Source organism: Bicyclus anynana, chromosome 8, assembly GCF_947172395.1.
Source record: "Bicyclus anynana chromosome 8, ilBicAnyn1.1, whole genome shotgun sequence".
NCBI classification, from domain to species: Eukaryota; Metazoa; Arthropoda; class Insecta; order Lepidoptera; family Nymphalidae; genus Bicyclus; species Bicyclus anynana.
This window is the reverse complement of record NC_069090.1, coordinates 5,044,902-5,058,570: the sequence shown is the minus strand read 5'-3', so window position 1 is coordinate 5,058,570 and position 13,669 is coordinate 5,044,902. Positions and strand designations below refer to the sequence as shown.

The 13,669-nt window shown below is 36.7% G+C and overlaps 1 protein-coding gene across 1 annotated transcript in view; it reads left to right on the top strand.

The window, feature by feature from the left end:
- The window catches only part of LOC112042817 (uncharacterized protein CG3556), a 74,661-nt gene extending 62,694 nt beyond the window's left edge, over positions 1–11,967 (top strand). The window contains exons 4-10 of the mRNA XM_024077989.2: positions 2,110–2,207; positions 2,815–3,062; positions 3,767–3,927; positions 5,070–5,286; positions 6,278–6,428; positions 10,653–10,864; positions 11,743–11,967. Of these exons, the coding sequence (XP_023933757.1) occupies positions 2,110–2,207; positions 2,815–3,062; positions 3,767–3,927; positions 5,070–5,286; positions 6,278–6,428; positions 10,653–10,864; positions 11,743–11,804 (1,149 nt within the window). The 3' untranslated portion in view covers positions 11,805–11,967. The remainder of the gene's footprint in view (positions 1–2,109; positions 2,208–2,814; positions 3,063–3,766; positions 3,928–5,069; positions 5,287–6,277; positions 6,429–10,652; positions 10,865–11,742) is intronic.
- The last annotated feature ends 1,702 nt before the right edge of the window (positions 11,968–13,669 follow it).

Genomic DNA, 13,669 nt, shown 5'->3' with positions numbered 1-13,669 from the left:
CAAAATATAAGTACACACATAATCAAATTATGTGTGTGTTATTGTTAGTTAATTTTAAGTAATTGAATATCACGTGTGCCAAACGGTGAAGGAAAAACAACGTGATTAACCTGCATACTGCATACCAGAGAATTTTCTTAATTCTCTGCGTGTGTGAAGTCTGGGTGTACGCAGTGCCGGCCCGCTCATATGGCGAACTCCAGGCGCCAAATCCTAGAGGGCGCCTAAATGGTAAAGAACGTTGGTCACTTCAGAGTATGGTCGAGATTTTCACTTCCATACTTACTTTGCACTCACAATTGGTATAGGTATATATTATTATTATTAGGAGCAAACAGAAGAGGCGCCATAATTGGAACCCGCTTCATTCTAAAATCTACTTCGGGCCGGCGCTGGGTGTACTATTGGCCTAACCCCTCTTATTCTGAGGTGACTCGAGCTTAGCAGTGAGCCGAAAATGGCTTGATAATGATGATGATGATGAATTTATAAATAACAAACAATAATAAATATACGTACCTATTACGTATTTAACTTAACTGAACTACCTACAGCTATTATATTAACTACATATTACAAAAAAAAGAAATATACTAAATTTAAATTATATCTAAAGACTTAGGCGTCGTAGAATTCGTCCGACTCGAGGTTTATTGGTAAACTGCCCAGAAGGCTGGCAGTATTGCTACGTTGTATTAGTAATAGGTACAAACAATCCATTGATGAGTTCCTTAATCCATTGATGAGTTCCTTAATGATAAAGATGCTTGGAGGCCGTTGGATCAGCTTCCACCTTCACACAGGAAGTAAAACTATAAGAAATTGTAATGTTGTCATCAATTGTAAATTCTAATATTGTATGATTTTTTTTAAAAGAGCTGTTGAGTTTCTTGCCGGTTTCTTCGCAGCAGAACCTGCCTTCAGAACCGGTGGTAGAATCTTTACAAATAGTTAACTGACGTATCAAAACTGCTTGTAAACTGAGCCTACTTGAAATAAATGAATTTTGAATCAAACTAGGTACTGACTAAGGCTAAGATACAAAGATACAGCTATCATCTTAGCTAACGACAGAAACAAAAAAAGCTCTATCTTATTTAATTCAACTTGATACAAACGTAAATCCGCTACACTAAATTGGTTTCTTTTGAGAAAATATACAAAGCCTTTTAACGATAATGAGATTGTGTGGAATTGTGAAAACAAAATCAAAATTGCGTCTTGCCATGCCGGCTTCTAAACATAGAGTTCGAACCCCTTTGAATATTTTAACATTTTGATATTAATGACGAGCTTAACAAGTGGATCTGTGGATTATTTTTGAAACTGAATTTCTACTCGTTAATTATTAAAGATAATCTGACGGCGCAAAATTAACGAATATGCAGTTTTCATAATCCGTTCTTCAACCTCCTCAAAGTAGACGTTTAATATTTTAAATCCATTTTCATTTAGTAGATACTCGTACTTACCTATGCTGTGAGATCTCTTCATTAAATTTTCACGTGCTTAAATTATTTTATCATATTTTGCGGTTTATTACGATAATAGCTAGGTGTACTGTGGAGATTTGCGTAATATGAAAATTAATTTCTGCATTACGTAACGCAAAACTTTGCTGTATTTATATTTAAATAATTCAACAGGGGTGTAGCTACCGCCGTATCAGCTGTATTAATAATAAGGGGCTGACTACAAGGACCCTTACGTGGGATAGCAAAAATTAGTAAAATGTACCTACTTAATCCACAATCTCACTTAATTTGGTGCTTCCCAAAAAAAAACATAAAATCTGCCTATTGAGTTTTCACTTCAGAATATACACTATAGTATTACATATATACTACTACTACTATTGTAATAGATACTACACTATTACAATAGTAAAAAAAAATCTCTTTTCCCAGGTTAAGCGTTCGCCCAAAAGTTAGAAATATCTTACATAGTTTAAGTCACTGTCTTTATTTTAAGCACGCATTTTTGTTTCTTTTGTGAGAAATCTTTACCCTTAATTTGGGCCCCTCAACTAATATTGATACAAGGCCCCTCCACGGCATGATACGCCACTGTAATTCAAAGTAACTTAAAGTCGATAACTTTTTGTTTCAGTTAGCGAATAACACTGGCAAAGAAATAGAACAGCAAGGATTGGAGATGCAACTGTCTGCCAAGCAAATGGATATTGAAATATTGCTCATGATGTCAAAGTAAGCAAATTACTGTGAATAAATATCCTACTACATATTATTATAAACACGAAAGTTTGTATGGATGTTTGGATGTTTGTTAATCTTTAACGCCGCTACTGAAGCGATTTAGCTTTTGGAAATTGGAAATATATTGTACTCTGGATTAACACATAGGCTACTTTTTATTCTTTTTATTAATTTTTTATCGAGATTTACGAAAACTGATGACTTTGATGATATGAATGTTTGTTACTCTTTCACGCCTCGACTACTGAACCGAATTAGCTAAAATTTGGTATTGAGATATATTATAGCCTGCATTAACACATAGGCTACTTTTATCCCGGAAAAATTCATGGTTCCCGAGGGATTTGTAAAAAATAAATTCCACGCGGACAAAGTCGCGGGCGTCTGCTAGTTTAGTATATGTACCTACTCGTAGGCAGGTACATATACTATCAAAACCTCACACTTAATACCGTCAAAAAAGAAATTGCCTAAATAACCTAACTAAAACTGTTTTGTTTATTTTAACCGATTTCAAAAATAGGAGGAGATTCTCAATTGAGGCCATGTTTTATTAGATATACTCGTACATGAGCCCAAAATGTTTATTTTTTTCAAGGCACCACGAATCACCACCGCCACTCGGCCGTCTTGCCGCTTACACTCTTGCACTGGGAGCTCTGTGCAAAGACCCACGATCTTTCCACGGGCGGGACCTGGTCGCTACGTTGCTCCACCGCGAGCCGCCGCACGATCTGGAGTTCGCGTACGCCACTCTCGCGGCTTGCTCCTCGGCGGCTCATGTACGTCGGCGCCATATCAGGCGACTGCTGGACATCGCTAACGCTGCTGCTGATCATAGTCTTGGTGAGTGTTGCTACTCTGTTGCAGAGGCTTAAAAAAGGTCTCTATATCGTTGAACAATACCTACTGAAGTACCTGCTTTCATTGACTTTTTTTTTTTTAAGGAACAATAAGGAACTTATTACTTATTTACTTATATTAATAACTATACAAAGTATGCCCACGTGAAATGGTGGCAAGAATACTGGCTGCATTTCTGCGCTGGTCAGCCTGGTTGATCCTTTGCGCAAAAAAATTATTCCGCCACCAGACGTCAACGTTTTAAAATTATTTCAAATTTAATTACTAGTGCACCTTAATTACTCCTGATTATTGTCTGAATAATCTGAATCTCACTGAATTCTGATTTTGTCGGATAAAACTTTTCCCTACTTCTGCCAAAAAACCATATAAGCTAACGCTCAAGCTCTCTTCTAAGTGGGTACCTATGTTGTCCTATACTATGTTTAATCTACCTGTTCTAACCGCATACAAATTTGTTCATTACGTACCTATCTAATTTCGAAAATAACTGTGAACAGAGACTCAGTTTCTAGCTTTTTATTACGAGTATTAACAAATGAACATAGAGAAGAATCCTGTTAAAATGTTGCTTGAATTATATAGTGACAAAATATCTAAAAATCTTTCATATTCATTATAAGTATTAATGTATTATCTTGAGTACTACATGCTCCTCGCTAATTTGGTTATACGTTTTGCTCTAGACGCAATTTCCATGGTAATTCTTGCCCTGCGATGCGTGGTGCAGGACCACCGTCACCGCAGTCTCATACACTTCGTGCGTCGCCCCATGGCCGGATTGGCGAGGCAACAACATCCGGACGGAAGCTTTGGAACTCTCACCACTACTGCACTCGCTATACAGGTAAGTGACGTAGTAAACTACATTATGAGAGTTCATTTTATCATATACATTTATATACCTACTGTCTAATATAAAAAGTAAAGCATAATCATTATTAACTGCCGATAGATATTCTCTTGCATGGACTTCCAAATACAAAGGCCTCGAGCCGCGAGCATCCAGCGGCTCCCTGCAACCCGCTTGATGTCTTCGGTCCACCTAGTGGTGGACCGGCCCTTTTTTTTTTTAATTATTTATAAATTAGCCCTTGATTACAATCTTACCTGATGGTAAGTGATGATGCAATCTAAGATGGAAGCGGGCTAACTTGTTAGGAGGAAGATGAAAATCCACACCCCTATCGTTTTCTACACGACATTGTACCGGAACGCTAAATAGCTTGGCGGTACGTCTTTGTCAGTAGGGTGGTAACTAGCCACGGCTGAAGCCACCAGCAAAAGCTTTCCGGTGCGAGGTCGCCATTCCAGCACCTTGGGACCTCAACGTCCATCGGCTCTTCGAACTATGTGGCCTGCCCATTGCCACTTCAGCTTCGCGACTCGCTGAGCTATGTCAGTGACTTTGGTTTGTCTGCGGATCTCCTCATTTCTGATTCGATCACGCAGAGAAACCCCAAGCTAAACTCGCTCCATCGCCCGCTGAGTGCCTTTGAGCTTTCTAATAAGGCCCATAGTTAGCGACCAAGTCTCGGATACGTAGGTCATCACTGGCAACACGCACTGATCGAAGACTTTCGTCTTCAGGCATTGAGGATTTTTTTATACTGCATAATATAAATACTTAATCATCATCATCATTACTACTTAGTAGTAGTGATATGCAGTGAAGCGCAGTGTTGGTCGACCCCCCACTATTATTGGGGGGTCGACCAATACTGCGCTTTCCGGTGCGGGGTTGCCATTCCAGCACCTTGGGACCCCAACATCCATCGGCTCTTCTAATTATGAGCCTGCCCTATCTGCCCCAGCTATGTGCTGCCACTTCAGTTTCGCGACTCGCTGAGCTGTGTCATCAAAAAAATGTTTTCCATGGATGCAGAAAGTAGGGTCTACCCACTGCGCCACGCGGCCGGCTATGAATTTATTAACATAAACGCTTACAAATCAATAATTATCTTAATTGATTATTAATCTCTGATGCAGGCCCTCGAAGACTCCGACAACGGTCCCGGCGCCCATCAGCACTGGAGCCTCCCTGCTGCCAGGAAGTGGCTGCTGGAGAGGCAGGAGCCCGACGGCGGCTGGGGGGACGTAGCTAAGACCGCTGCAGCGGTTGCAGCGCTGACCCCGGCCTCGCTAGCCGCTGTACGACCGCCACACTGCAGCGACAAACTGCTGGATAGTCGACATGAACCACTAGGTATTTAGGATTTTACCAAGGGTCATTATCTACATGTACTCCTACTTACTACTTACCATAATGGACACTTAGGCAGTCAAGGAGCGACTTCTTTGAATCTCATGTCTGACTTGACTTAAAAACAACAGCACACTGCTCTTAGAACTGTATTTTGAACTACTAGTATAACTAATGTTATAGTTCAAAATACGTACTTATAAGTACGTAATAGAGCTGTGAACATGATGACCCTCTGCCTTCGATTCCGGAGGGTGTGGGTTCGAATCCGGTCCGGGGCATGCACCTCCAACTTTTCAGTTGTGTGTATTTTAAGAAATTAAATATCACGTGTCTCAATCGGTGAAGGAAAACATCGTGAGGAAACCTGTATAACAGAGAATTTTCTTAATTCTCTGCGTGTGTGAAGTCTACCAATTCGCATTGGGCCAGCTTGGTGGATTATTAGGCTAACCCCTTTCATTCTGATAGAAGACTCGAGCTCAGCAGTAAGCCAAATTTGGGTTGATAACGACGACCCAGGGTTTCAAAATTTATACAAGTAGTTACCCTACTGGACACATAAGTCAAGAAGCGACTTCTTTGAATCTCATTTCTGATTTGATTTAAAAATAACAGCACACGGCTCATAGAACTGTATTTTGAATAGGTATTTATAACAATACGTTACGTATAAGTACGTGATAGCGCGGTAGATATGACCGTCTGCCTCTAATTCAGAGGGCGAAGGTTCGTAACCGGTCCATTGTTAGCATCTCCAACATTTCATTTTTCAGAACATATTTTAAGAAATTAATTATCAGGTGGTCCAACCGGTAAAGGAAAATCATTGTGAAGAAACCTGAATACCTGAGAATTTTCTTAATTATCTATGTGTGTACGGTAAATCCGCATTGGACCAGCTTGGTGTATATTAACATAACCTCGTGATCAACTGTGAGCCGAATATGGGTTGTTAGTGATGATAGAGAACTAATAAAGGACACTTTTCCAGACAGCAACGGCGGCGACGGCAGCCTCAAGATGGCGTACCAAACCGGCCACTCCAGCAACGACTCCGACGCGCGCAACGTCTCCTTCACCTACACGCTGTGGCTCGGCACCAATGTCACTGAAAACTACACCCTGTACATGGTAGCTCCCAGGTATACCTACTTCCAATGATAATTTTATACTATAGAGCGGTTACGTCCCAACAAAAGCACCGCAAAAAGTCATCCGAATAATAGGCTACAAAACTGAGCGCAACATGCACAATTTTGTCTTAATTCTCTTTTATGTATATATAGTTTTCACACTGAACACACAACTCGATATTGTAGACGATATTTAGGTATTATTTGTTTAAATATCGTTCGTTGTTGACCACAACTAACATTCAGATGTAGGGGGAATGTCCACCAGCCCATACAACTTTGGCCCAAGAAACCCAGTTACGCCCCCCCATAAAAGTATATGGAGATGATAATATGATGTATAAATAAGGATTTGGTTAAATAATTTTTTTAATAAAAGTTTGCTAGACATAAAAAAAAATATTTTATTTTATCACTCTCACTGCTCAAAAAGTACACCGGAGATGAAGTAACATTAAAGCTGTACATGAATAGATTTATTGTTTTATGTAACCAACAAGCTTAACAAATAAATCAATAAATGAAACAACCAACCAACCAGGCAGTGGCGTGCATATGGTTGTCGGTCAGGGTATGCACTAGTAATAAAATTAAGCAAAGTGGAAAAATCTGTATTTACTAATGAAGACAACTCTTAGGATATGCAGTACTTTAATGCATGTATGAAGTGCACACCACTACTTGGAGGCCATTGGATCAGCTTCTACTAGAAGAAATTATTGTAATGATGTTAACAATTGTAAATTATAATATTGTATTACTTTTCTAAAAAAGAGTGACTGTTGAGTTTCTTGCTGACACTCCTCAGCAGAACTTGTCTTCCTATCTGGTGATGAAGTCTGTCTGTCTGTCTGGAGATGGACAAATAGTCAACCTTATTATTTCAAAAGTGCTTGTTTGCAAAACCAAGGCTTAGTTTACAAGCACTGTAAATAAATGAATTTACAAATGTATTTCAGCGAGGAAAACAACATTGATTTGGAGTGTTTGTCGCTATTACATAATTATTTTCCGTTCTTCAGTTGAGCAAGATGCTGCTTTATCAGTCGTTTTCCAGCAATTTTGACAAACTTGGGATGACTTTGGATAACTGAAATAGTAATAAAATATGAAAATCCAGCAAATAATTTAATCAGAGTTTTAAAATTGGTTTACTTAGTGGATTTAATAATGTTATGTTATTCCACAATTTATTCGTCGTCATCATCAACCCATATTCGGCTCACTACTGAGCTCGAGTCTCCTCTCAGAATGATAGGGGTTAGGCCAATAGTCCACCACACTGGCCCAATGCAGATTGGCAGACTTCACACACGCAGAGAATTAAGATAATTCTCTAGTATGCACAATTTATTACTGTTTTAAAATTGGTTTAGGGTGTGAAAATGTAGCAAACTGACATACAAACTCACAGTTCACATTTAATATTAATCAGGAAAGTAGGATAAATATACTATAATACTTCTATGCACTAAATATTGCTTGAACAAACCATCAACAATGCAAGAAAACCTATGTGCTGTCCTACATCTGACTAGATGATATGCCTTCTCCGCCAGTAATTACACAGTAAATGTACTTTTTAATACAGCAATATTGGTTAGTCATAAAAATACACTGAGCGACACTTCAACACTTATATGGGAAACTACACTCTGTTGTGACTTGACACAATAACATGACAAAAATTATTAAAGTTATACATATTATTTCTTATGAATAATAATCGTTTTTCACATTAAAAATGGATCAAACATTATTTATGCTGCCTGCACCTGCTGTGTACTTGTTTACGAGCATGTTTCAAACAGAATGTATTCGTATTTTCGTGACATTTTATTGACAATTGATGCCAACTATAATAATTTTAATATTGATATTAACATTGATTAATGCAGCGTAAATGTCCTCTTGTATTTACATCTGAGAGCTGAAATAAACTTGTAATTTTTCCGGTTCAGGGTCAACATTATTCGAATTTCGAATTTAACTTCGTGCAAGTTTTATTTATATTATAGCTGTGGTTTGAAAAATTATAATTCGGTTCAAAAAATACTGAAGGTAAACAGAAAACAGACAAAATCAGTAAATTAATTCAATGACATTATCTAATTATTAAAATGAGAATGACATTGACAATTATTGACATCAACAGATTATCTGTCCAAAAGTCAAATCGATGTTGCCATACGAAACACGAAAAATCGAATAACTTCGTATCGATTTCTAATTGAATAATTTTATTACTAGAATAACACGTCATTGTTTTCACCATCTTTTACACGACGCAATGGTTTTTATTGGTTTTCAATAATAAATAAAGTGATTCAAGAAGAAGGTTTATACAAGTAGTTTGTCATGATATTGCGTTTTCACCCGGACAAAATTGCGGACGCCTGCAATTTTATGTCAATGTATTATGTAAACATAATATATTATCTACAATATGTATACTATTTATACATACATAGAAATATATAGAATTTGATTTAGTTAGATCGGATGAAAGGATAAAGTTATCGGAAGAAAGGGATTGAATATCAACTATTAAGACCACTTTGACCACTTATTTATATCAGCTTAGTATAGCTGTAGCTTGCGCGTTGGCCGATCGTGTAGCTAGCTTATATAGAGTATGGAAAAATTGTATAAAAATTGTATAAAAGTTACGGGCTTGCGCTACTACTCATATTATATATTATACTAGCTGACGCCGCGCGGTTTACCCGCGTGGTTCCCGTTCCCGTAGGAATGCGGAGATAATATATAGCCTTCCTCGATAAATGGGTTATCTAACACTGAAAGAATTTTTCAAATCGGACCAGTAGTGCCTGAGATTAAAAAACAAACAAACAAACTCTCCAGCTTTATAATATTAGTATAGATAGTATTTAAATGGCGTAGTTGGTAATGTTTCTACGCAGTGATCCTATGTTCTTAATGTTATGCTCGATTATTATTATTATCCATTTAAATATCGATTAAACTAAAAAAATCAGATGAGTTCTTAGTGGTTGATTATTGCGAAAAATATAATAGGTACTTTGATATCAAGAAACGTTTTATAATGTCGACTATGCAATGGTTTTTAAAGAGTGAGGCAGATATTATAATCAAAAACATTATAATCTATTACAACTTTTGCTTTTCCAGGTGATTTTGTTGTAGAAAAAGATCGATTATTATTATTCGGTTAAAATATTGATTAAACCAAATAAATCACTTAGCTGGCAACACTGTTCATGTTCGTGTCTTCAAAAATGTCATACAACAACTATAATATTGTCAAATATCGTTGTGAAACTTATTTTTTGGGGAAAGTTATAGCAAACCGCTATGGATAAAGTAATTTATTCATTATTAAACAAAAATTATCAAGTATTTTTTAGTTTTATGTAAAGTGGGGGGCGGGGACGAAAGGTCTGGGCCGGGAATGGACATTCCCCTTTCCTCTTTTGAGCGCCTCATTTTTTCGCCTTACATCTAACAGTATTTAACATCATTGCCTACTTCTAATTCAAAATTTCAGACTTACATGAAAACTTCAACCCCTACATAACACCTTTAATGAGCTAATAAATTTTTTGATGAAAAGATTAATGCCATAGTCATAAAAACAACTGAATTTTATGAGGGGAGAGCTGCAGACGTTCGCTAGTTTATATAAAATATAATTTTGAATTCCTTAAACCTACACTCTGGTCATCACAAGTCCATGGCTCTGTTTAGAGTTTTTTCTTTACCACGCGATGATCCCGGCACCCGCACGGTGAATCCATAGAGTGCTAAGATATTCGTCTAATGACAAAACATGAAAGACTTTCATAAAAACTTTCTACCCTTCGCGACAAAAATAGCCTATGTTCTCCAAGGTCCAAATTAGATCATTATCATCATCATAACATATATTCAGCTCACTGCTGAGCTCGTGTCTCCTCTCAGAATGTGAGGGGTTAGGCCAATAGTCCACCACGCTGGCCCAAAGCGGTTTGGCAGACTTCACACACGCAGAGACGAAACGAAAATTCTCTGGTATGCCGGTTTCTTCACGATGTTTTCCTTCACCGTTTGAGACACGTGATATTTAATTTTGAAACTTTGAAGGTGCATGCCCCAGACCGGATTCGAAACTACGCCCTCCGAATCGAGGCAGATGTCATATCCACTAAGCTATCAGGACTCATGACGAAACAACGACGAAAATAGACTGATAATTATGACTTATTGTTTCAGAAACATCTCCTTCTACCACGTAATGCAAATGGCCGCCGAGCAAGAGCCGAAGTTCAAGTTCGAAGCGAGTGAGTGGCCCAACGGTCACTATGTGCACACGCTCGCTGGACACAAGGAGGAGCCGATGGGCTACCACTATTGGCTGCTGTATCGGCTGCCAGAGATCCCGGACCCTACTAGCCCACCTGGAAACCAGCTAGTTGCACCTGTTGGTAGGTCATCACAATTTTAGTATAGACTTTATGATCTCTTGACGCAGTTGGAAGTGCTGTTTCAAAACAGAGAGGTCCTGGGTCAGATTAGCATTTTATTACTTAAGCTAGCTGACGCCGCGGGGATTCACTCGAGTGGTTCCCGTTCCCGTAGGAATACGGGGATAGTATATAGCCTATAGCCTTTTTTTTTTATTTAGCCTTCCTCGATAAATGGGCTATCGAACACTGAAAGAATTTTTCAAATCGGACTAGTAGTTCCTGAGATTAGCGCGTTCAATCTTCTCTTCAACTCTTCAGCTTTATAATATTAGTATAGATTTCAAAATTGTCACTGAACTGCTGAGTTAAAGTTATCTCGGTTATATATTGATAACATTTTTCACCATATTTTCGTTTATCTTTCGTTCATCTAATGTTATTTCACGAAATTACCTTGACAACGCCTTTTTACATACAGTTGCAATGATTTTTTTGTTTTTAGGATCATCTAACATAGTTATTGCAACGAAATTTTTTTATTAATAAATTTACAACTTGCTAATACCACTACTATACTAAAGATATTTGACGATAACTATGTCATTTTTTTTAAACATAATATTAGATTATTCTGAAAACGCAAACACGGTGAAAGAGATGTAGTGATTCATTATTTAAAATCCTCGACATAATAAAAAAAAATTGTGTTACGCCAACTACACACGATCAAGTTTACCATCAAGTCTGCGCAGCGCGCATAGGGAATTGGGTGGGAAAATAACGAAACTATACCTATAATCATATTTAGATATTTTTTGAAACTGATTGTGTGTGGCTGGCTGGATTGTAGGATGCAAAGATTGTCAATATTGATTTTTATACTTATATTTTTTCAGGTGTAGATGATCTACTAGTCGAAGATGGCGAACATTATCTTTTCTGGTACAAGAAGCTGTAATTATTTAATATTTTTTTTAAATAATTGATCTACTGCGTGTTTTAAAGTAAATATTTTGACTTCATTTTTTCAATAATTCTATTCCAATGGACTTCAAATGATATAACTTCATAAAGGACCCTGACGTTATACATATCCCTACTTGAACATTTTCACTACTTATTTGTACCTACTATAATAATTAATTGATCCTTATACAATTTATTATTAATAATAATAACAAACATTATATGTATGCATACCTACTAACAATTAAGTTATGGGTATAGTTTAGGTTCTTCTATTACCTAGTCTTACATAATTTAAGGAACCTAATTTACTTATGCACTACCTACGTGTTAGATATACTTTACCTATTGATTAATATTTTATACCAAAACCTATTGATTAGTATTTAAAATGTGGCAATTTTAACAGAGTTAAGAGGTTGATGCTTTTACGTTTATAATTATTATTACATTCTATTATTTATAGCTTTTATATTAGAAATTCTCTGAAATATTCAGTAAGTAGCTAGTAGATACTTCTTTCACTCATACTTACATAAAAGTTTACAATCTTAATATTTTATGAAGAAACGTAACAATAAAAAATAGGTACATACTTATATATAATCAACAGTTCGATAGACATGGTCATTCTTAGATTACGTACTAATTAAGTTAAGATTTTGTTACAGTTACGCCAGCTACACACGCTCAATTTTAGGCTTATGGATGTAAGCATTGAAAAAAATACCATATTTTTGTGGTTATGGTTATATTCACTGCCCACATCCGTAAGCGCACTGCAAACTGGACGAAAACTCGATTGTGTGTGGTGGGCGTAACATCTTAGTTTGATACCATTTCATAACCTTGCAATCAATAACTTGTATCATATTGCAACCGAAAACAGTGCATTTTTCACAAAAATAATAAAAAATGAAAGATAAGAATAACAATATGCCAAAATTTAGTAAAATTGATAAAAGTCTATAATACCTAATATTGATCATTGATAAGATTGTCTTTTAAAACGCAACAAGTTTTGTTTATGAAATAATTAAGGGTTGAAATGTTTATGTATTAGATAGATATCTATAGTGCATTATAATATCTAAGTCATAAGAGTAAAACCATTTAAAAATATCTTCATAACTAACGTTATAATTATTACCTACATATTCTTCAAATGCACGCCATTGACGATCAATTATTCTCACGTTTTTCAGCACCCACGACTATAACTGATCGTGTATTGGTCGCTGCGTGCATGACGGCTCGGCTTATGAAACGTCTTCGCTGCCGTTTGCGCTGCATAAACGTGAGAATAATTGACCGTCAATGGCTGACTAAACACTTTAATAGCTCCTACGATCTTTATAACTAACGTCTAACCGGTATTTGGGAGGTAGGTGGGAAATGGACTTTTTACTCAAAATTAATATATTTACTAATAATTTCCAGTAAATGTGCAACAGAAACCCTTACTGGCACTACTACTCAGAGGCACAATTATCCGCCTACTGTAAAATGGCGCGAGTAGGTATATTAACTGCGAGTGGGCGGATAATTGTGCCTCTGAGTATATGTAGGTATGAGTTTATTTTAAGTAAGTACCTTTATTTATTCCTTTGTGGTGTCTATGAAGCAAACAGATGACTTTCATTAAAATATTTTCCGATATTCAAATCTTACCAAGTTCAAATGCAAAAGCATTAGGTATTTTACAATTTACATTTTTTTAACAGGATTTTTGTAACAAACTGTACTTACAATTATAATAATAAATTTTAATTCACTCTTTCAATTCAAGGTATTCTAGGCACGTGTGTCTGAATACACTAAATTAGGTACCCTGCAGTACGTAAAAAAGTATGTGTC